This window comes from Uloborus diversus, chromosome 7 (assembly GCF_026930045.1).
Source record: "Uloborus diversus isolate 005 chromosome 7, Udiv.v.3.1, whole genome shotgun sequence".
NCBI lineage: Eukaryota > Metazoa > Arthropoda > Arachnida > Araneae > Uloboridae > Uloborus > Uloborus diversus.
Window position 1 is genome coordinate 100,580,339 of NC_072737.1, and position 21,691 is coordinate 100,602,029.

At 32.5% G+C, this 21,691-nt stretch overlaps 2 protein-coding genes across 2 annotated transcripts in view; one reads left to right on the forward strand and one right to left on the reverse strand.

Moving 5' to 3' along the window:
* The window catches only part of LOC129225647 (cleavage and polyadenylation specificity factor subunit 2-like), a 74,468-nt gene extending 62,417 nt beyond the window's left edge, over window positions 1–12,051 (reverse strand). Inside the window, exons 1-3 of the mRNA XM_054860115.1 lie at window positions 11,866–12,051; window positions 2,414–2,578; window positions 1,507–1,666 (exon numbers count right to left, since the gene is read on the reverse strand). Coding sequence (XP_054716090.1) covers window positions 1,507–1,666; window positions 2,414–2,562 — 309 coding nt within the window. The 5' untranslated portion in view covers window positions 2,563–2,578; window positions 11,866–12,051. The remainder of the gene's footprint in view (window positions 1–1,506; window positions 1,667–2,413; window positions 2,579–11,865) is intronic.
* A 275-nt stretch (window positions 12,052–12,326) lies between these two features.
* LOC129225525 (39S ribosomal protein L28, mitochondrial-like) overlaps window positions 12,327–21,691 on the forward strand; it is a 45,433-nt gene continuing 36,068 nt past the window's right edge. Inside the window, exons 1-2 of the mRNA XM_054859956.1 lie at window positions 12,327–12,571; window positions 17,440–17,556. Of these exons, the coding sequence (XP_054715931.1) occupies window positions 12,402–12,571; window positions 17,440–17,556 (287 nt within the window). The 5' untranslated portion in view covers window positions 12,327–12,401. The remainder of the gene's footprint in view (window positions 12,572–17,439; window positions 17,557–21,691) is intronic.

The following is a 21,691-nucleotide window of genomic DNA, read 5'->3' on the forward strand; positions in this document are numbered from 1 at the left end:
TTTTCTATGAGCTGATCCCTCTAATTTGACTTAAAAAAGGTTCCAAAAATGATCGGTTTATACACGGAAATATGCATTATTTTGCTTTCAAATTTGCTCTTTCAATAAACAATTTGTGACAGATCCGATCTTGTTTATCAGAATTTTGTGAAGGGTCCGTTTTGTTTGATCGGGATTTTGTGAAAGGTCCGTTTTGTTTAATCGGGATTTTGTGAAAGGTCCGTTTTGGTTGATCGGATTTTTGTGAAGGGTCCGTTAACGGACCCAAATATCCTCTGGCCAGACCCCTGAAGATGCTCCTTTTTTTTAGTAAAAATAGTAGATTAAATTATCTACAAGGAAATATTATAGGAAATCTAAAAGAAATACTTTACATCCAGTAACCAGTTAACATAAAAATTCTAAGAAATTATTACAAATACGCTTAAAGAAATATCTAATCATGATAAAATTAAAAAGTTTATATAGAAATAATTTTGAACTAAATTTTCAAGCAGTATAATTACTGCTGCAAGAATTAAAAAAAAAAAAAAATTTACTTATGTGCACAAAATAACTCAATTTCAAATGATTTCCTTATTTATCGGGAAAAAAAATCTTAGATTACTTTAGTAACAAACAACACTGAAATGCAAAAAACAATAAATTAATTTCAAAGTATATATGTCTATATTACTTGGTTTAAAAAAAAATTAAGTCTGGGGGAAAAAAAAACCCTTCGTATAATCTGAGGCGATAGCGAATAATACGATAGCCAAACACAGTTGATTTTCATTCAATATCCAATTTTAGCAATTAAATCAAAAATGCGAAGAAGTAATAATTTTAAAGCTTTTATCTGTATTAATTTAAAAACCAAAGATTTAATGATGGCTTCCTCTTTGCCTGTAGAGTTGTTTATTTTACGTAGCATGGAACTCGTGAAAGGTAAATTCAAGCTACGTAAAATACACAACTTTAACGACACAGAAGCAATCATAGGAAGTTTATCCTGTGTTTAATAAATTAAACTTCAATACTTTGGCATTGAGGAAAAAAAGATACACAAATATGCGGCAGTGTATAATCGTGCCTCATTAATTTTACTTTTTTCTCAACAGATAATTGTCGGAAGATGAGTAGGAGATTAGGGTACTTACTTTTTCAAAGCAAAAAAAAAAAAAAAAAAAATTTTTCTTCATTTAATCAATTTTCTCTAAATTTTTGTTATTTTTTCGAAATTTCCTGATATTTCCCTGATTAATAAAGTTCCCTGACTTTTCCCTGATCTGTCGCCACCCTGCAATTCTATAAAAAATATCTTTTAGAACTATTTTTGAACTACAAAAGACAGACAGAAAAATAAGTATGATTCTGTAATATGTAGTCAAACATTAGAGAAAACATCTGTTTTAACAAGAGTAACTGAAACAAAAGATGTGTATGAGAGAGAGAAATTTAAGAGAGCAAAAAAGAAGATTAGTTTAGAAATTTCAGAGTATACAAATATGTTGACTAAATACATACTTGGAAAAGGTCATACATGAACATCTGTCCCATTTTGTACACAGGAATGGTAGAATAGATGGGACAGTCTAAATTACACTTTCCTACAACATATGGTAATGCCCCCAGGTGTAAAGTGTCAGGATAAGACAGTAATACTGCATCAATCTGATGAATATGCCTTAAGAAAATTAATAAAAAGCAAGTATGAATTATGAATGCAATCAACATTTTAATTCATGCAAAAAAAAAAGCATCAATGACAAGGGATCAAACATGTATTGAAGAAAAGTTGATTTGATGATAAGCATATAGGATTTTTTTTAAATAACTACAGTAAATAAAAATTAGACTAGAAAAAAATTAATAGTAGTTCTATTTCACATAATTAAAACTAAGTTGATAGCATACTAAGTTCGATCACAGAAAATGTGGCCTAAGTCAGGTTTTCTCAACAGGGAAAAATATAAAAATAAGGAAGTAAAGAGTCTTGGTAAGGCGCCCACGATCAAACAAGTAAAATCTTTCACATGAGTATAAAATATTCCACTACTTTTGACTATTACACTTTCATAAATGACAGAAAAAGATGTTATCTTTATGATAATCTTATTACATACCAATAATTTTGCTTTTTTCCCCCTTCTGAAAGTTTTTTTTTTTTAATACATTTTGAGAACAGTCATTTTCATTACTTGATGAATTAAAAAATTAATAATAAAAAATAAATAAATAAAAATCAGTTTGGTGGAACTGATTTGTTAAATAAAATATTTTACATGATAAATAATAGAAGTAAAAAAGGTTTTATTACAGCAATTTATGTGGTTTACATACGCAGTACTCCAATCATAATTTTAATAACCATCGATTCCAATCAACTAATTTCCAACTTTAAATATGTTTTAAAAACTGCAATAAAAATTACTTTTTGAGTTCCTTGATGTGGGTCATATTGAATGTTTCATCCCATCCACAATCTAGTAAAAATCTAAACTCATCTACTTGAAGTATGTAGCAGTGAGGATCTTCACTGTGCACTCCAGACAATGGCAGCAATTTGATGATGGAAGTCATTTTGACTATTTACAACCTGCAGCAAAAAATATGATTTAATTCAGACACTAAACCCCTGAACTGTCCAGTCTACAAGGAAAAACAAAACATTAAAAACGTTTTCAAAAGATACATTTTCATGTGATATTTTTTTACTATAACAAGTTCTGTACAGACTCTGGAAGACATATACATGCCGAGGAATAACAGGAAGTATCCAATGTTGTTTAGCACAAATACACAGATTTCAGAAAATGTAATTCTGAAATCTGTGTATTTGTGCTAAACAACGTTGGATACTTCCTGTTACATCATCCTACATACTTTTTTCCAGGGTTCATACTAGCGAAAAAAAGAAGGTAGGATTTCCTTCTCTAGAAATTTTTTATAAGTGGGATTATTAAAAGTGAAGTAGGATTTAAAAAAAAAATCCAGTCTAGTTCTTTTTGATAAACATTTATTTTAATTAATCTACTCATATTAGGCAGCACAAAATTTATTTAATGAGCAAAATGCTGACAACAGAAATAACAGAACCAAGTTGCCATCAGGGCCGTCCGAGCGAGGGGACGAGCGGGGCAATCTGCCCGGGCGCCACGAAATGAGGGGGAGCCGTCATGGATGCACAGTCATAGACACACAAAATACAGAATCATTGCAATGATTCTCTATTTTTTCCTAGTGCACGAAAATATACCTCTCTCCTGGTCTCCAAAACGTCTGTTTCCTTCGCATCGTTGAAGCAGATACAAATTCTGAAAATATAACTGTTTGGAATCAAACAAAAGTTTAAGGGGGGCACATTGAAGGAAAAAGAAATTTTGATCTTATAAGAAAGATCCAATCAAAATTTTGCCATTTTTAGTTTTAAAAACGCAATTTTAATATTTCTTTTCAGATGCTATGGGGGAAAAAAGTAAAGGGGTCTCAGAGGAATTTTCTAGAAATTGAAACCTTAAAAACGTGATCATAGGCCATGTTTGTGGACGTTAGGGTAAGGGATAGAGCTCAGAAGTTTTCGAATTTGAAGTTTCAAAAACATAATTTACAAACTTTGTAGATTTTATAGGTAGGAGTTCTTCCCTGGAAGTTTTTTCAAAGTTAGTTCCAAGAAAGTTAAGCAATACTTTATATTTAGGGGCTATTTCCACTTATGGTTTTTTGTAAGCGTTGTTCATGGGTGCGAGTTTGGTGATGTGTTCAAGACGGAAAATATTTTCAGCACCCTCCCCCCCCCCGCATTTCCCCCAGAAATTTGTTTAAATTGAACTTCAAAAAACGCAATGGTAGGCCACTTTTGTAAAGTTTAGGAAAAGGAGGGGTTCAGGGACTCTGTAACATCAATTTTTTCAAACTGATAGTCTCAAAATCACAATATTGAGCGATCTTCAAAAATATTAGAGAAAGAGGTGGGGGGGGAGCGCTCTGGACTCCCCCCGAAATTGAAGCTTTAAAAACGAAATTGTTCTCCATCTCTCATAATGTTTATATGCTTTTTCAATGCATTATCGAAGGGATGGAGTTCAGGAACCCTCCTTCGGCAATATTTCGAAATTGAATTCCAAAAATGCAACTTTAGATGATGTTGGATAATGTTAGGGGTAAAAGCGTTTAGGGCTCCCCGCCATCAGTGTTTTGCCGATCGTAAACATTTTTATTGCAGCAATACAATCGCTTGGAACATAAGATTTTCACTTTTACAGCAAAAATCAGTTCTGATCAGAAAGTCTACCCAAGGCAGTGCCAACAAGCCAGAAAAGAAGGAAAGGTGGGGGAAGGGGTATGGGCGACTAATAATAATGAATTTGCACCATTCCCCACACATTCTTCATTTGAAGAAGAAATCTTTTATAAGATAGCAGGTGCTGAAATTAGCAATAAAAAAACCGCTTCAGTGAAGTAGATATATTTTTTAAACAAGGTACACTTTCTAATATTCATTAATTAAAAAAAGCAATAGGAGAACTGAATACTCATCTCAGGGAGGGCCCACCAAATCACATCCCTCTTAAAGCACTCAAATATAGCCTAAAGTGACGTTTTAAATATTTCAGCATCGAAAAATTTTCGGAAGAGAACTCCCGAACGTCTTCCTCTGAGTTCACCACAAATGTCCTAAATTTGCATTTTTAAGGCTTCAGTTTCTAATTTTTTTTTCTAGGAACAGTACCCCCAGTGGCACACACAGGAATTTTGTAAGGGGAGGGTCCAAGGTCAAAAGCCTTATTCTCCTATCATACCCCAATATGCCGTCAAATATATTGGCTTGATTTTATCGATTCCCGGGAATGAAAAACAGTAACAAATAAACTATTGAAATTGAATTAACATTGTTTAATGAAATATACTTAAGTAAATAACCAGAGAGCAAAATAATTTATGCTGTTACTTTTCTCATAATTAAAAAATGGATTCAAGTTCATAGAATCTCATTTTATTCTGTAATTACAAAACTAAAAACATGGTTTTATTACAGTGTACTTGTTTATAATCATCATTCTGCGTCTTATAGGCAATTCGTTATAGAAATAGTGCACAACATTTTAAAAAATCTTTTAACATGAGGATTTTATTATTTCACTTATAGCAACTGAAAGTACTGCTACCTTTGTTTGAAATTATTCTACTTACAAAATACATAGAATCATAATCAATCGGTAAAAAAGCAAGACCTATGGGAGGGGTCCGGACCCCCTGGACCCCTCCCTTGTGTGCGCCACTGAGTACTCCCTTTACCTAGAGCCGCTATATAAATAGGCCGACGCATCAGCTTAAGTTTAGCCATTTTGGATCGGATTTTTCATTGTTGCGGAGCTAGGGTTACCACAGCAAAGTTTCGTGTTTCGCCAAATTTGCCCTAAATAATATTTTATTTAATGAACAATTCACGTGCAGCTAACAATCGCCCGCAGTAAACAATCACCAAACGCGATAACTCGCCAGAAAAGACAACCACTCAAGCATTCGCTCTGATCCAAAATGGCTGATCTTAAGCTGATGTGCTGGCTTGTATATAGGGGCCTTACCCTTACCTATATACATGACTTATGACCGCCTAAAGTTTTAATACTTTAATTTCGGAAACTTTTTGAAAGAAGCTTCCTGCACCTTTCCCCATTAAGTCATCCAAAGATAGCCCAAAACAGAGCTCTTAAAATTTCAGAAACGGAAATATTTCGGCCTGGGCGGCAGAATATCCCCCCCCTCATTTCTTTGTGTTTACTAAAGGCAGTGTAAGTTTGTGTTTAAGATTTATTTTGAAAGAGCAACTCCCCTCCCCACATCGCCAAAGACAATCCAAAGCTTTAAGACTTCAATTTCGAAAATGTTTCGAGAAAGACCCCCGAATTTCCTAGCTCTTAACTCACTCAAAAATAGCCCAAATAGTATTTCAATACTTCAGCATGGAGAAATTTTCAGGGGAGAGAGCCCCCCCCCCCCCGAACTCTTTCCCCTAAGTTCACTAAATTTGACTTAAATTTGCGATTCCCCCTTTTCATCACTGAAGTTTTAAGAATTTAAGATCTAAAATTTATTGAGAAAAAGCCATCGAATTTCCTTTTGTTAAGTCCCCCAAAGATTACCTAAAGCTGAGTTATGAGTACTTCAGCTTTGAATATTTTTCGGGGAAGGGGGACCCCGAACCCCAAGATGGGTAAGGTTGCGCTTTTAAGACTCCAGTTTCGGAGTTTCGCCTAAAGAGAGCCTCCCCCCCCTCCCACTTAACATCGGCAAAGACAGCTTAAAAGTTTTAAGACTTCAATTACAAACACTTTTCGGGAGAGGGTCCTATATCCCTTTTCTTTTAAGTCCATTTAAGTATAGCCTCAAATAGTTTTTAATACATCAGCTACAAAACATTTTCGGATTAGAACACCAAAACCATCTCTCATAAATTCACCAAAGATTGCCTAAATTAGTGTTTTTAAGATTCCAGTTTCCGATTTTTTTAAAAAGCTCCTCCTCCCCACTTTTACATCATTAAAGACAGCCTAAACTCTTTTGACTTTTGAAGTTTAAGAGTTTTCAGAAGAGAAATCCTGAACCACTCCTAGCCTCAAAAATAACTTTAAATTCAGTTTTTCGATATTTTATACTGCAGCCCTTGAGTAGCCCCCCCTCTTGGAGTGTCCAAGATGTAAACTTTTCAAGACCTCAGTATCGTGGGTTAATTTGCGGACCTACCCTCTTTGCAAGAGCAGCGTTTCTTCGCAAATTCGTGCCGCCGTTATTTTTCTTGTTTCTTTTCGCTCTCTCCCCCTCCCCCCATATTTCCATTCTAGCGAGTGTTAGATTGAATGACATTGGAATTTAGTGATTCCTCAAGTCTTAGAATATTTTACCAGAAACATGTCAAAAATGCAGAAACAGTTAGCCATCAGTGTTTCAAATCAGCTTGAAAATTTCCAGATTCTTTAAATAATTCCCATTTTTATAAAAATCTTCAAAATCCCTGAATGTTTCCCGTTTTACCTGGTATGCGGTCGCCCTTTGCATGGTCGTTAACATTTCACCCCGTCAGCAATCACTCTCAATCGGTGATTCAGATTCAACTCTAAGATATTTTAAAAGTTCTCATAATTTTCATTTATGCATGTTAAGTTAGCAAAAAAATAAAAAATAAATAAAAATAAATAAAAAAAATAAATAAATAAATGAAAGAATGATCGAAATTATTAAGAGAAAAGGCTAAATTTTCAATTAGACGCGATTAATTCGAAAAATGAGCTAGAATAGGGAGCAATTCCGCAATCTGCAATGCAGTGAGTTGGAAATAACAGAGCTACATAAAAAAATTCAAACGGCGCTGCGCGAGTCTAAAAGCCAATCCTCCAAAAACACGTTGCAAACAAAACAAACCCATGGCAGAAAATCAAGAGAATGTCGATGTAAATTCGTGGTTATGGAAAGGTCCAGTAATTAAAAAGCATACTTTTCAAACAGTCAATTTTTCTTTTTTAATTAAAACCTGAAGGAAAAACATCGAATTTCTTTCCGTCTCGGAAATTTTGTCCAAGACAGAAATCCGTCCTGAGACGGAAGGTTTTGAACCCATGCCGTTGTTTAAAATCCCCATAGCTTGTGCTATCAAAGAAGGACGGTATGGGAATATTTGCACGAATTTTTTCTGAACCTCTTGTCTTGAAAATGCAATTATGCGGCAATATTGTGTAATATTAGGGCCACTAATTTTTTGAAATTTAAGCTTCAAAAACCCAATTTTGAGCGATTTACAATGTTATTAAGTATTTGGGGGCTTCCTTCTGGAAATTTCGCGAAATAAAATTGAGATCTGGAAGCAAAATTACAAATGCTTCATAATGCTTCCGGTGTGTGTGTTGGGGGGGAGTATATATGTATAATTATTATGCATAACAAATATTAGAAACAGATTAATTGCTTGTGTTTTAACTTTTATTATCCGATCCCTCTTGATTGTTTTGTTCATAAATATATCTAAAAAATGCAAGCATGACACGTTCACACAAATGATGCACTGATTTTATAACTAACTTAGTTTTTCTGTGTGAATAGAGGTGGGGGGGGGGGGGGAGTGGCAGCAGGAAACTTTTGCCCCTGACGCCATATCAGCTCTTCGGACGACCGTGGTTGCCATTCCGATTAACATTAAGGACTCAATGGCTGTTACATAGGCATCATCCTTCTCCTAATCAATTATGTAGTATGCTAACGATATACTCTTAACTGTCCTTAAAAAATTATCACATTGCTAGGCCTGGATTTGCATACCCCGCAGTAGGGCTCATGTTCTTTAAGGGCCCAATGGCCCAAGAAATTGAAAAAATTAAAGAAAAAAAACTAGCACTATGATTTATAAACGTTACAAATGTACACTGCTAGCCTCTAGGGTTTTTTCAGATTACTAGGGGGCCTACAGATTCTGTTGTGTGTGTAGTGGGAGGGGGGGGGGGGCTCAAAAAGATCCAGGTCTGCTAATTGCTTCAAAAAAGGTCTAAAAATGATGTTATTGACAAAGAACAACTTTGGTGCAACTTTGACATTAATTGGTAAATCTCTTCTGTTTAATGCAACTAGGAGAAAAAGACCAACTCAAAGTTCCAGTGTGTGTTCAGTAAAGCAAAATAATAACGCTATTCTTGATCTTTTCATCCTGTTTCTCAGTGGCTAAACTCCTAAATTCTTCTGTTTGTTGATAATAAAATGACAGATGAAAATTATCATTAGCCATTCTATTTATATACTGGTCGTCTTCTTAACATAAATTTGAAAAATAGAATCAATTGAGATGAGAAATATTGGAATCTTTTTTACTTATGTTGGCTAATGGTGAACAGCAAGACTCACAAATTGGGATTATTAAGAGGGGATTTTAGAAAAAGTTGTGAGGATACCTCACTCTTGCGTCCTAGCGTGAACCCTGCTTCTTTTCCCTATTTGGTTTGCAGAGATGTTGGGAGAATTGCAGGGTTGACAAGCACTTGACAGTGTAGTTTTACCTGGCTAAATCATATCAAAATCCCCCTTTTGACATAATTATCAAAAACCTAAATTTCTCTCCAAAATCTGTCTAAAACTATAATATTGGCAACAAAATTACCTGAACAAGCGTAGCTAAGCTTTATAAATTTTGATTTCATACACTAAAGGAAGTTTTTTGCTGCTTTAGATTTCTAAATGACGTGTTATAAAAAATCCCAAAAATTATTTAGTTCAACAAATTGCTTGTCTTCTAAAATGAAAGAGATTAAGTCTGTAGAATAAAAAGGCTGTTATTATAAATAGCAGAATATTTAAAAATAAATAAACAAAATAAGACATCTTTAGTGAACATTTACATATTATATTTAGTCCTGTTATAAATCTTTTTTTTCCTCAAGCATACAATAAGAAAATATCAGTTTCGTAGCTTTTTGTTTTTTTGCATAACAGTTAATTTCCAAATTTGGAAATATGGGCGCCCAATGCCCATATGGAAAATTTTAAGGGGGGGGGGGGGGTTGGACATTTTCCCCATGGAAACCAATTTCAGTACAGATTAGAGTTATTAAAATTTGATATTTTCAATAACTTATTCATTAATGGCTGGAGAAGAAATGTTTTTACATTTTTACAAAGAAGAAAGTACTAAAAGCAAGAAAGTTTAGGGGAAAACTAAGGGGGGGGGGGGTTCAGCCCCTACTTTGCCCCCAATATGGGCGCCCACGTTTGGAAAGAATCAATCCCAAATTGGAGAAAATCCTCTCAATTGATGCTGAAATACATGAGTTATAATGGTTTTTCTCTAAAACCTTTCCATCGTATGTTTGCCTCACTGAACTACATCCACATCACCACATCCTGAACTAAATTCCATTATATGGTCCAGATTCAGCTTCACAAGCAATTGAAAACTTAAATGTATTTGGTTGTTTCAGGCAACCATTAGCTTATTTATAAACAAAGACTATGCATATAGGTTTGAGGAAAAAGTAAAAAGGTTAAAGGAAAATTTATGAATGCATTCTAATTAAAGTTATTAATTTAATTAACTTGATTGATATGATGTGTAAACTATAGTTAAATATTTTTTCAGCACGAGGAAATCTTACAAAATTATAAAAATATAAATGAATGTATATTTTTAATGTCAATGTTTGCCAGTTTTTGACATTTTAGTCTGGTTTTTGAAATTTACGTTACATTTTTGAGTTTTCGATATGGTCAATAACCCAACCCTGGGGAACTGGTATAATTTTTTGAGTTTAAAATGGCCAGTGATACACACAAAGCATCTCATGCTTTTCCTGCCCAAAGGAAGTCTTCCCTCATGAAACATCTGGGTTTTTTGGGAATTTTTTCTATTGTTCATTTTATGGTTCTGCATTAAATTTTCTATTTTTATATGAGGACAATATACATATTTTTTCAATATATATATAGATACATATATAATACACACTTTTGAGATTTCAATTACAAAATGAGAGGATTTAAAGGACAACATGCAAAATATACGACATCATGTTTTGAGATTTTATATGTACAGAGTATTTCCAGAAATTTTTGTTTTTCAACAATTTAATTTTAATAGACACAAAGTTTTATTTTCTCGAAAACCAGAATTTGATTATGTACCAATATTAACAACAAACATAATCGACCTAACTTAATATTTCAAATTATTAAAATGTTCAACATATTTTGCATTAATTTTTGTGAAATCTCTTAGCTGAACAGTGCCACTTGACTACCACTGCTCAAATACATTCATTTAACTAAGAACAAACAGACATATTTCTTCACACAGAAGCCCAAAAATAGATCACCTCTATTTACAATATTTAAAATTAAAAAAAAAAAAAAAAAGAGTAGTTTTCACTTAAATATTATCAATATCTTGATACTCACAACTTTTTGATTGCATAGTTTCTTGCCATTACAAAACATATGTGTATGTGGGCCATTTCACAGTATTTTGTCATTACAAAACATATGTGTATGTGGGCCATTTCACAGTATTTTGTACAAATGTAGAGTCCACAACATGACTATTTTTTTTGTTACTAATTGGCTGTTTTGATTAGAACATAGTTTTATTTTGACTTTTAGTGCTAGTAGGACAAACTCAAAATAAATTTTGTGCAATTCAAACAGTAAGTTAAATAGTTTTAACAAAAAAAGTGTCATGTTACAGACCCTATGGCCCATATTAATGGCATACAATCAATATTTAAAGACAATATTTTATGTTTGACCCCTTTCACAGCATTTCTTCTCAAAAACTACACCAAAAATTTTGCCCCCATCACTATGTGTGAGTTAAATGTTATTTTTGTTTGACATATTTTCTTAATACGTTATTTCCAGAAAATACTTTAAGGATTATAAACACTGAACCAAAATGGATTCACTTTTTAATAGTTTGTTCCTCAAAGAAATCATGAGATGGGCAAAGTTTGAACTCTTAAGTTGTCCATTGAGGTATTCTGATATGCTGTGGAAAAAAAATTCATATAATTCACTTATTCTACTGCTCTGTTGTTTTATAACTAAATCAATCATTCTACAACCATAGCTAAATTTAGAAGTAAAATCTAAGGGGAGAAAGGACATACAGATTTCTGACGAGCCTAATATCAACCCAATTCTTTTTGACGGATAAAAAGGGAAAATAGCTATAGTATATAAAAGATTGTCCATTTATTTAGAAGTTGCATTTTTAAAAAATGCAAATGTACATCAAATTAAAAGTTCTATAATGTAAGCACTATGTTTTGAACTAAAGCATCATTGCTCATTTTGTCATGTTTGAGGAATTTCATTTGGCACCAAAACACGAGATTCAGAGTGTAATAGGCTTACCTTAGAGTAAGCACATTTGCATGAAGAAAGCTATGTATGAGGTTTAAAATTAGTAAATCGAAGATATTCTAAAGTGTGTATTTCATTGTGTACGTTCAAAAATTGAATGTTCAAATTACATATCGATTCAGAGAGAGAATTTTTTTTTTTTTTTTGACAGAGTCGTAGCAGAACAGACTTCGTGAAAGTTAAATGTGTTGCCAAACCTTTCGTTGCCAACTGATGTAAAATCCAAAGTGGCGAAAAATTAAGATTCGTAATTTATTGATTTTCGAAATATCTAACAGAAATGAATTTTTAAAGTAGTATGGACTTTTTTTAAAAAATAAAAAGAAATAAGATGCTTGCTAACACTTCTTCCATCACTTTTCAACATATTTTCAAAAATTTTAAATGAGTTTCTTTCAAAAACTTTAACTATGCCGATTTGATTTTGTTTTTGTTCTTTGTTGTGGTTTTCTGGTTTTTTTTTCTCTGCTGCTATATGAAAGAAGTTTTTATGTTTTAACAAACCTGATTTATTTTCGTTGTGCAGCATGTTTAAATTTTATAGTGTGAAAAATTTAAAACCACATCCTCAGAGCATCAAAGCTAGACTCCCTGACGTCTATAAAAAATATGTTGAAGCTTTAAAGCAAGAACCTTCTCCAGTTCATTATATTCCAGAGCCTAATAAATGGATTCTTGATCCTGTTACCAAGCAAAAGTATTGTCTATTTACTACGCTATTTCAAAATATATTGCTTTTTCTATAATGCAATGCTCTTTGACTTTTCAAAAAGCAGTTTCTCTATACTTTCCAAAAATGCAAGTGTATAGGGGAAGGTGCGGTACGTTGGACCGCGGAGCACGTTGGACCGGTCTGAATTATTTTAATACTAGTAATATTTTTATTTTATTTTATGACCAACAAATAGCACCTATGGTCCTACAAATCCTATAATGAAATCACATGGTACAGTTATATTGAACAAATTTTATTCCAGAAAGTGTTATTTCAGTAGTCCTGAGTGATTTTCAAAAAACTGGAACTTTTTTTTTTAATGATTTTCATCAAGATTGCGGGGGGGGGGGGGGGGATTGAACTCCTTTCTTAAAGTAAGTACCTTTAGTTCATATTAATTGATATTTTTTTCATTTTTTATCAAAAAGAAAAAAAAATACGACAACACTTTTTCAGACCAAGAACGTGGGGTAGGTTGGTCCACTCTTTGTGGGGCACATTAGACTGGACCAACCAACCCCACATAATTTAAAACTTTTTTTTCTCTTAAGTCTCAATAATTATAACAATATTCTAAGTATATTCAGTAAGTTACCGCCCTATAGCCAGGGCTAAGGCAGAAATACATGAAATACACCGCCAGCTCAGTCAATTCCAGCCGAGGACTGCAGTTTCGTGCTTATTAGCACTCATCAGCCGGCATAGGAGTGACTGAGCTGGAGGTGGAAAACCTCTTAAGGAAGCCTAGAGTGCCGAACAAGCTGGTAGCTAATTCAGAATCAGCACTGACCAGACGAGTGACCGAAACAAGTACGCTGGCGGTGTATTTCATGTATTTCTGCCTTAACCCTGGCTATAGGGCGGTAACTTACTGAATATACCTGCCTTGCCTTCAAAATTCGAGTTGAACTGAACCATTGTTTCGGTCACTCGTCTGGTCAGTGCTGATTCTGAATTAGCTACCAGTTTGTTCGGCACTCTAGGCTTCCTTAAGAGGTTTTTCCACCTCCAGCTCAGTCACTCCTATGCCGGGCTGATAAGTGCTAATAAGCATGAAACTGCAGTCCTCGGCTGGAATTGACTATGCTGGCGGTGTATTTCAAATATTCTAAATGTTTGTATATTATATATTCATTTCTTTTCATGATACACACGTTTCGAGATTATAATAAAAATTTAGGGCAAAAAAAAAAAGCAAAGATATAATTTATAATTATTTAACAAAAATTGTACTAAATTAATCTTATCAAAAGATTACTTTCTTATCTGCACTCTTTTACTATTTATATTTTCAAATATACTTCTACATTTTTGCAGACAATTGTTTTCTAAGAGTAAAATATGCAGTACATGCTATAATAAAGTTCCTGTATTAATCAACTTTTTTTTTTAATTGAGATTTAAGAGAAAAAAAAGTTTTGAGTTATGTGGGGTTGGGTTGGCCCGGTCCAATGTGCCCCACAAAGAGTGGACCAACCTACCCCATGTTCTTGGTCTGAAAAAGTGCTGTCATATATTTTTTTTCTTTTTGATAAAAATTTAAAAAAAATATCAATTATTATGAACTAAAGGCACTTACTTTAAGAAATGAGTTCATTTTTTTTTCTCCTGCAATCTTAATGAAAACCATTAAAAAAAATAATAATGAAGTTACAGTTTTCTGAAAATTACTCAGGACTGGGGCATTCCAAGGTATTTGGCTGTTACGGACTCTACACTTCATAAGGATGTTTTAGCCTCCTACTCATGATTAGTGCAAATAGTAAAATTAAACTTTTTGTAAATGATTAGTCCTATGTGTAGTTATGTCATAACATTGAAAAAAGTTTAGATTTGTGTTGAATTTCTAAAGATATAGGAAGATATATAGCATGTTACGGACTCTACGCTAAAAAGACATGGAAATTTTTGCTTAAACTATCTTCAAATTTTCTGTGAAAGTAATAACTACTCTTACCTAATGAAGGTTTTCCACTATGTCTCAGTTTATCTATAATACATTTAAGCACCAAAATATTTTTTAAAAAGGTAAAAAATATTTTTTACGGAATTATTTACTGAAGAACTGCACGATTATGAACATGTTACGGACTCTACATATTTGTCACGTTCGAGTATAGTTTGAATTATTGTTTATAGAGTGTAAACAACAACAATACTACCTCATTATTCAATAGTTACAAAGATAGAATCAACTGTTATGACTATTTTTTCATCATATATGTGAAAGGTGCCCACCTGGGGGGGGGGAGGGGCATGCCGCAGACTGTGCCATTGAAGTTTTTTTAGGGGGTGTTTTGAGAGGTATTTTTCTCATTTTTGGGGAGAGGTTTTTGATATTATGGGGGAGGGGGTCTGTGGGATATTTAGGGGAGGTGCACCCAAGCTCTAGGGGTGGGGGGGGGGGGTTACCAGATTGAAGGTGGCCTCTTGTTGGAACAGACCAAGTGATATGTTGATTTCTTCAGTCTTGAATTTGATATTAGAAAAGATAGGTTTTAATGCAAATTTCACTAACAATTCAACTTTTATAGTAGAACCTTGGTTATCTGAAGTGATCAATACCGGACCATCTTCGGTAAGTCGAAATTTCGGGATAACTTTTTTTTGAGGGGGGGGGGGGGGGGGGCGGGACATGTTAGGAAGAAAATGTTTTTAACCCAATATTTTTTAAATTGCATTTTTAAAGTTAAGTTAAATTTTCTGTTAATTTAATTTAAAAAGGCAACATTTTTTGCTTCAGGAATCACATATATTTTTAAGCAACAAAATTTTATTTATTTCCAGTTCAAATAATTGCATTTAATTAATTAAATGTATGATCAGTCTCAGTCATGTATGGCACGAAAGATCTTATATTTTTGTTTAATGGCCCTAATATTAATGTACGAAATGGCATCTGACATGCCTTACTTTGTTCCTTTATTTTAACGTGAAAGTGATTTTTTTCTTTTTCTTTTTTGTACAATATATACTCCTATTTTATACTGGAAATTTTTCAAATGTCACACTGGAAATATACTGAAATTCGGGATCACCAGATCAGTCAACATCCCATAAGATAATAGGGTAAATTGGGACTCGTTAAACCGGCCTTGATAATTTTAATACCCTTTTTTTTTAAATTTACGACCAACAAAAAGTAGCGCCTATAGTTCTACAATTCCTATAATGAAATCATATTGTACAGTTATTTCGAACAAATTTCAGAAACTGTTATTTTGGCTGTGCTACTTTTAATTGATTAACTATCATAACTAAGCAACTTTATTTTTTTAAATGGTTTTCATGAAAAATGAAGCAATAAATTGAATTCCTCTGCTGAAATAAGTTTTTTTAGTTCTTAAGTATTAGCAGTTTATTTTTTGTTGTAGGGAAAAAATCAGGACAACTTTTTTTAGACCAAGTACCTGGGGTATGTTGCTTCACTTTTAGAAAACACACGAAAACTTTTAGAACAATTAAAAAAGCAATACTCCAGTATTAGCAATAGTGAAGTTGCTAAAAACACAAATTGTGCTGATTGTTGAAAAAGAGTAACAGTAAATGTTGGTCAATTTTAATTATATTGATCTTTAAACTTTGGTTTTTGATTCTAATCATAAAACATTTGTTTGGTACAAATGTTGGATAATATTTAACATTAAAATTGTAATAGAAGTTGAGTTCGTAATGTGGGGACACCGGGACTGTGGCAGGTTGGTTCACTTCACAAAGTTCTCTTAAAGTATTAATGGGGAAAAAGGTAATGAATTGAAAATTTTCTGGGATGGTGTGAAATATTTAACTCATGGTAGAAAATAAAATTACGAATTGAAATTTATGATGAGATAAAAAAAAGAAGAAAAGTAGAGAGCCAGACCAATGTGCCCTGACTCCCCCTATACACTTACTTGTTCAGTCAAAATTCTTCTGAAAGTCAAAGTTTTTTTAAAGTATAAGTTGTAATTTCCTTTAAAGGGCTACTTTTTTTTTTTTTGTGCAGGTTGTTCAAACATTTTGGTAAAGAAAGAGCTGTGTTGAAACGGTTGCCAAATGTACAGTCCGTAACGTTTTGTAGAGTCCGTAACCAAATTTAGAAAATTAATTAAAAATACCGAATTGAAATAATAATGAAACTTATTTTAGAATATTGTAACACTATAGGTGAAGTTAGAAAACATTCAATTTAGTGACATAAAATGCATAAATAAAAATTTTAACAAAACTTTTCTTCTAATTATTGTTACGGACTCTACAATCACCATTTTCACAACTTATAATTTTTTTACCGAATGCTCTTTTTGATTAAAATTATTATATGTATTAGAGATAATCCTTTACTTTATTTGTCCCAAGCACCAGTTTTGGCTTAGAATTCGGTTCAAGTCACTATTGAAGAAAAATTCAATGTAGAGTCCGTAACGTTAAAAATTGTATTTTTGATGTTTTGATTGCGATTACATGGATAATATGAAGTAAATGAAGAAAAAAATATGACATGTGTGTCCTTTGGAATGTGCTTTTTTAATATATATAAAAATTTTAACCTTTTAACAAGTTTTGTTACGGACACACCTATGTCACAAATACCTTGGAATGCCCCGACTACTAAAATTACACTTTCTGGAATAAAATTTGTTCAATATAACTGTACCATGTGATTTCATTATAGGATTTGTAGGACCATAAGTGCTATTTGTTGTTCATAAAATATAATTAAAAAAATATCATTGAAATGAGACCAGCCCAACGTGCCCCTTCTTCCCCTATGTTTTTTTTTTTTTTTTTGAACATGACTGAAGAATAATATAGATCTTTTTTTTTTCTTTTTTAAAACTAATATTTCTTGAAAATCTTTCTGTTTTCAGAACACGAGTGGAAAACAGAGCAATTCCTTTAAAGTTTCCAAAAGAAGCTGATGAAGGCATCTGGGGAGGAGAAGGAGTAATTCAAGGCTTCACCAAAAATAAACCCAAGCGAAGAAGGTGAGATCAAAAATAATATAACATTTAACGTTGTTCATACTCATAGCTTTCTGGAATTGCATATAATAGTAATGCTTTTGTTAATATTAGCCCTTTTCAATCATTTTCAATTTTTTTTTTTTTCAGAAAAATCCATTGAGCATAGTGTTACACATTTTAGAGTGCCTTTAAAAAATTTACCTTTCATTTAAATGATTTCTAATATGAATTATATTTAGTGCAATATATTTGCAAATAATTGCTTTCAAGGTTTAAACTCCTAGAAAAAAAAATCTCTCAATAAAATGGTGAGTTTTCTCCAAAATGCTTTAAAATTGATTTTTAATGATTCCTGTTTTAAAATAGATGATATACAGTGAAATCCCGTTACAACTAACCCCAAGAGACAAAAAAAAAAAAAAAAAAAATTCGTTACAACTTTTAAAATTTTCTTTATTTTAAACCAAAAAGTAGCATCTAGAACTAAATGAGCCTACTTTGCCGTATACCCATACAGACCCCGAAGAGTTCCTATTTTTCCTACTTTTTCCTACTTTTTTGAGCTCTCTCCTTATTTTCCTACTTTTTCCTTTTTTTCCTACTTTTTCTTTCTTTAGTATAGCACTTCTAATTGTGCATTGATTCTTATTTTTACAAAGCCGCACCGATAATTTTCTGCATGTTTTGATTTTGAAAAGTAAAAGGAACAAACGGATCCTTAGCTTTTCATTGAGTGACTACAGTAATTTCTGGAAGGAACGCCGCGCCGCGGCGTTTGTGTGTTTAAAAGTTAAATTTTCGTAAGTGACTTTTTTGCCGTTGCGGCGTTTTTGATCGACTTTTCTTTTTATCGCCCTGACTTCAGTCCTACTGTATTAACGAAACTATGAAAAAATAGATACTGGCACATTCTGATGCAATTATATATTATTTACCCATCAGTTAGAAGCTTTAATTAAAGTAAACGGCCGACTGTTCAAAAAATGCGGGAAAAACCGAATTTCCTATTCGCCAATTTTTTGTATGATTACAAGTGAAATGGAGCTCTATTTAAACAGAAAGGCAATGTAAAGCCTTAAAAGGAACATAAGGAAGCAAAAAATGAAAAACTTGTACAATGTACATATTTTATTGATGTTAGTACAAAATAAAAGCGACAGGTAACAGAAATTCGCAAAAACGGACCACTTCAAAAATAATCGCGTACATAAATATGATTATTGTTCATTCTAAATCGTAAACATGATTATAAAATGAATAAAATTTCATTTTCTCTCCTTGCAAAGAGTGTATTTGCAAAAAAAAAAGCGGCAAAACCTGAATGGACAAAACGTTTCCGATTTTTGGAGGAAAATCGGAAATCAATTTAAATGCAATATTTTGTTTTTATTTCTTCACATTTTTACAAGTTGGGGGATAGAGCTACAAACTAATATGTATTTTTTTTTTCTTTTTAATGGTATTTTCTACTCTGATATATCATCAATATCGAGGAGTTGCTCATCATTATGTGCTGTGTTTGTAGCAATGCGACATTTCTGAACATTTAAAATTTTTTTGACAGACTCTTACTCTTTTCGGGGTACGGCAACTATACCGATGCGGCGTATCTACTGTAAGTTATTGTACTTAGTGCGCCTGATCAAAGGGAGGGGGAGAAAAAGATATATGCAGGCATTGATGCCAGGTGCTCCCCCCTCACTCTCAATTTCGTGAACAATTTCCGAATGAATATTTTTGTTGTATGGTGAGGACTGAGATAAACTACATGACTTCCCTTTTATGCACAGAGAAACATTAGTAACTGATTTTTGTCTTTAATTAAAATGTTATGTTTACCATGCATGGATGTTTCCTTTTATTTTCGTGACAAAAATTTTGGAACAAGGAGGTAAAAATCATCAAATCATTAAAACAATATTCGTTTTTATTGCTTGATTAAAATTAAAGCTGGCTCATCACTTTGATTCCCCCCCCCCCCTGGAGGTGGCTAGCGAAGGATGAAAATTGAATGCAAATTTTATCCTCAAACAACAAAAACCGCACCAACTTGTATAGCTAAGCATTAATTTACCAAAGCCAGGGAGGGGAGAAATTGACCCCCATAAATGACGTGCCTGAAGTAAAAATGTATGTTGAATGCTAAAAATACATAACATTGTACAAAACCTTTAGTTGACTTATTTCGTTATTTATTTAGTTAAATTATTTTATTATAAATTTTGTGTCCCATATTTAAGAACACATTTAATTTAGTTCTGCATTTTCAGTCGTTTTCCTTTTTTTTTTCGAATTCAAACATCTGCCTCTGTTTGTGCAAGAATGCATGTCAGCAGCTGATTATTTTTAACTAAAACTAATTTAATATTTGCTTTGCTTTTGTATTTTTTTTTTTTTTTTTTTTTTTTGCGATCGCTATGTTGCATTTTATTCTTTCACACTTAAAAATTTTGTTACTGTATTGGTGAAAGGTGTTTCTTTGTTTAGATTTTATTTTCATATTTTTGTAATTAATATCTGTTTCCACCAGTTTATTTTTCATACTAATGATTGTCAGTCGTCTTGACGTGTGTGTAGTCCTATCTCTTCCTATTTTTTCCTACTTTTTTAAGTGATTTTTTTCCTATTTTTCCTACTTTTTAAATTTTTGATTCCTTATTTCCTACTTTTTCCCCTCAAAAAACCACTTCGGGGTCTGCCCATACTACTTTCTAGTATCTGATCAATATTCTCAAAAATTGTTAAAATCAAATTGTTTCAAACATAATTTTTAATATTTTAGGCTGATTTCTAGGAATAAAATATGCCTCACTCATCTAAAAAATTAGATGCATAAAAAAATAATAAATAAATAAACAAACAAATAAAATAGCAGCACCTTTTAAACAAAGCAGCAAATACTTTTTTCCATTAAAAAAAAAATTCTTTAACCGCTTTCAAAATGAAAAAATAATTAAAATTAACAAGTTCATTAAAATAAATACATCATACCAAAAAAAAAAAAGTTTTTTCCCCCTGTTTCCAAAAATAATTTTTTAAATGCATTTACCAAAATAAATAAAAACAATAAAATGTCAACTTACAGAGATAATTTTCATTGTCAAAAAAAAAAAAAAAACTAAGTCAGAGTGAAAGTCAGGGAGTCGGAGTCAGGTGTCCCTAAATTCTCGGAGTTGGAGTCCGGAGTTTGTGGTTAAGAGCTATTTCCAGCAAAATTTGTTTGAAGTAAATCCGCTGTCAAGTACGGAATCTACTTTGACTTTCAGTTTCCCTTTAGGCGCTAATGTTAATGGATTTGAACTGTTCAAAATTGAACGAAAAATTGTTCGAATCAAAAAGATAGTTTATATACAAGTTTTTCACTAAAAGCTTTTTTCTACAAAGTTTGTTTGTAGCAAATTCGCCTCACAGTTTGTAATTGCCTTGAATTTCCTCATAGGTGCTAATGTTAAGTTTTTTTGAGCTGTTCAAAATTGAACAAAAAATAGTTCAAATCAAAAAGTGAAATATAGGATTGAAGTGACCTCACCGAGATCTTTCGAACAAAAAAAAATTTGTTTGAATCGGACTATTCACTCAAAAGTTATTAGGGGGGGGGGGGGACAGACATTTTCCCCCATCTCAATACCCTACTTTCCAATTTTTAATTTTTTGATATTTATTTAATTATTAGTTTTATTTTTGACTTTTTTTTGTTTTTTATAATATTTTCAAGATGCATTAAGCCTTCTTTCATGCTTTTTTCTTCTTTCTCTGATATTTACTGGGAAAGTAGGCTAAAAAGTGCTAATTTCGCAAATCGACACTCTAATGTAATTAAATCTGCAACAGTTACCATTTACCAACAATCTAAAATATATGTAAACACATTATTTATTCTGAAAAACAAGATGAAAAGTATTGAACACTGAACTTTTATTCATTGGTCATCTTCACAAAAAGTATATACAAATACAAAAGTGATGACCAGCAACAGGCTCTGGGTCCAGCTAGGCTAGCCCTAGTCAACTTACATTCCCCAGTGAAGATCAATGGCCCTCTTAAAATTATCTATTCCCTTGCTCATTACCACCTCTACCAGTAAGCTGTTCCAAGGTTCCACTACTCTGCTAAAATAAAAATATTTTCTAATATCCATGTTAGCCTGAGATTTAAA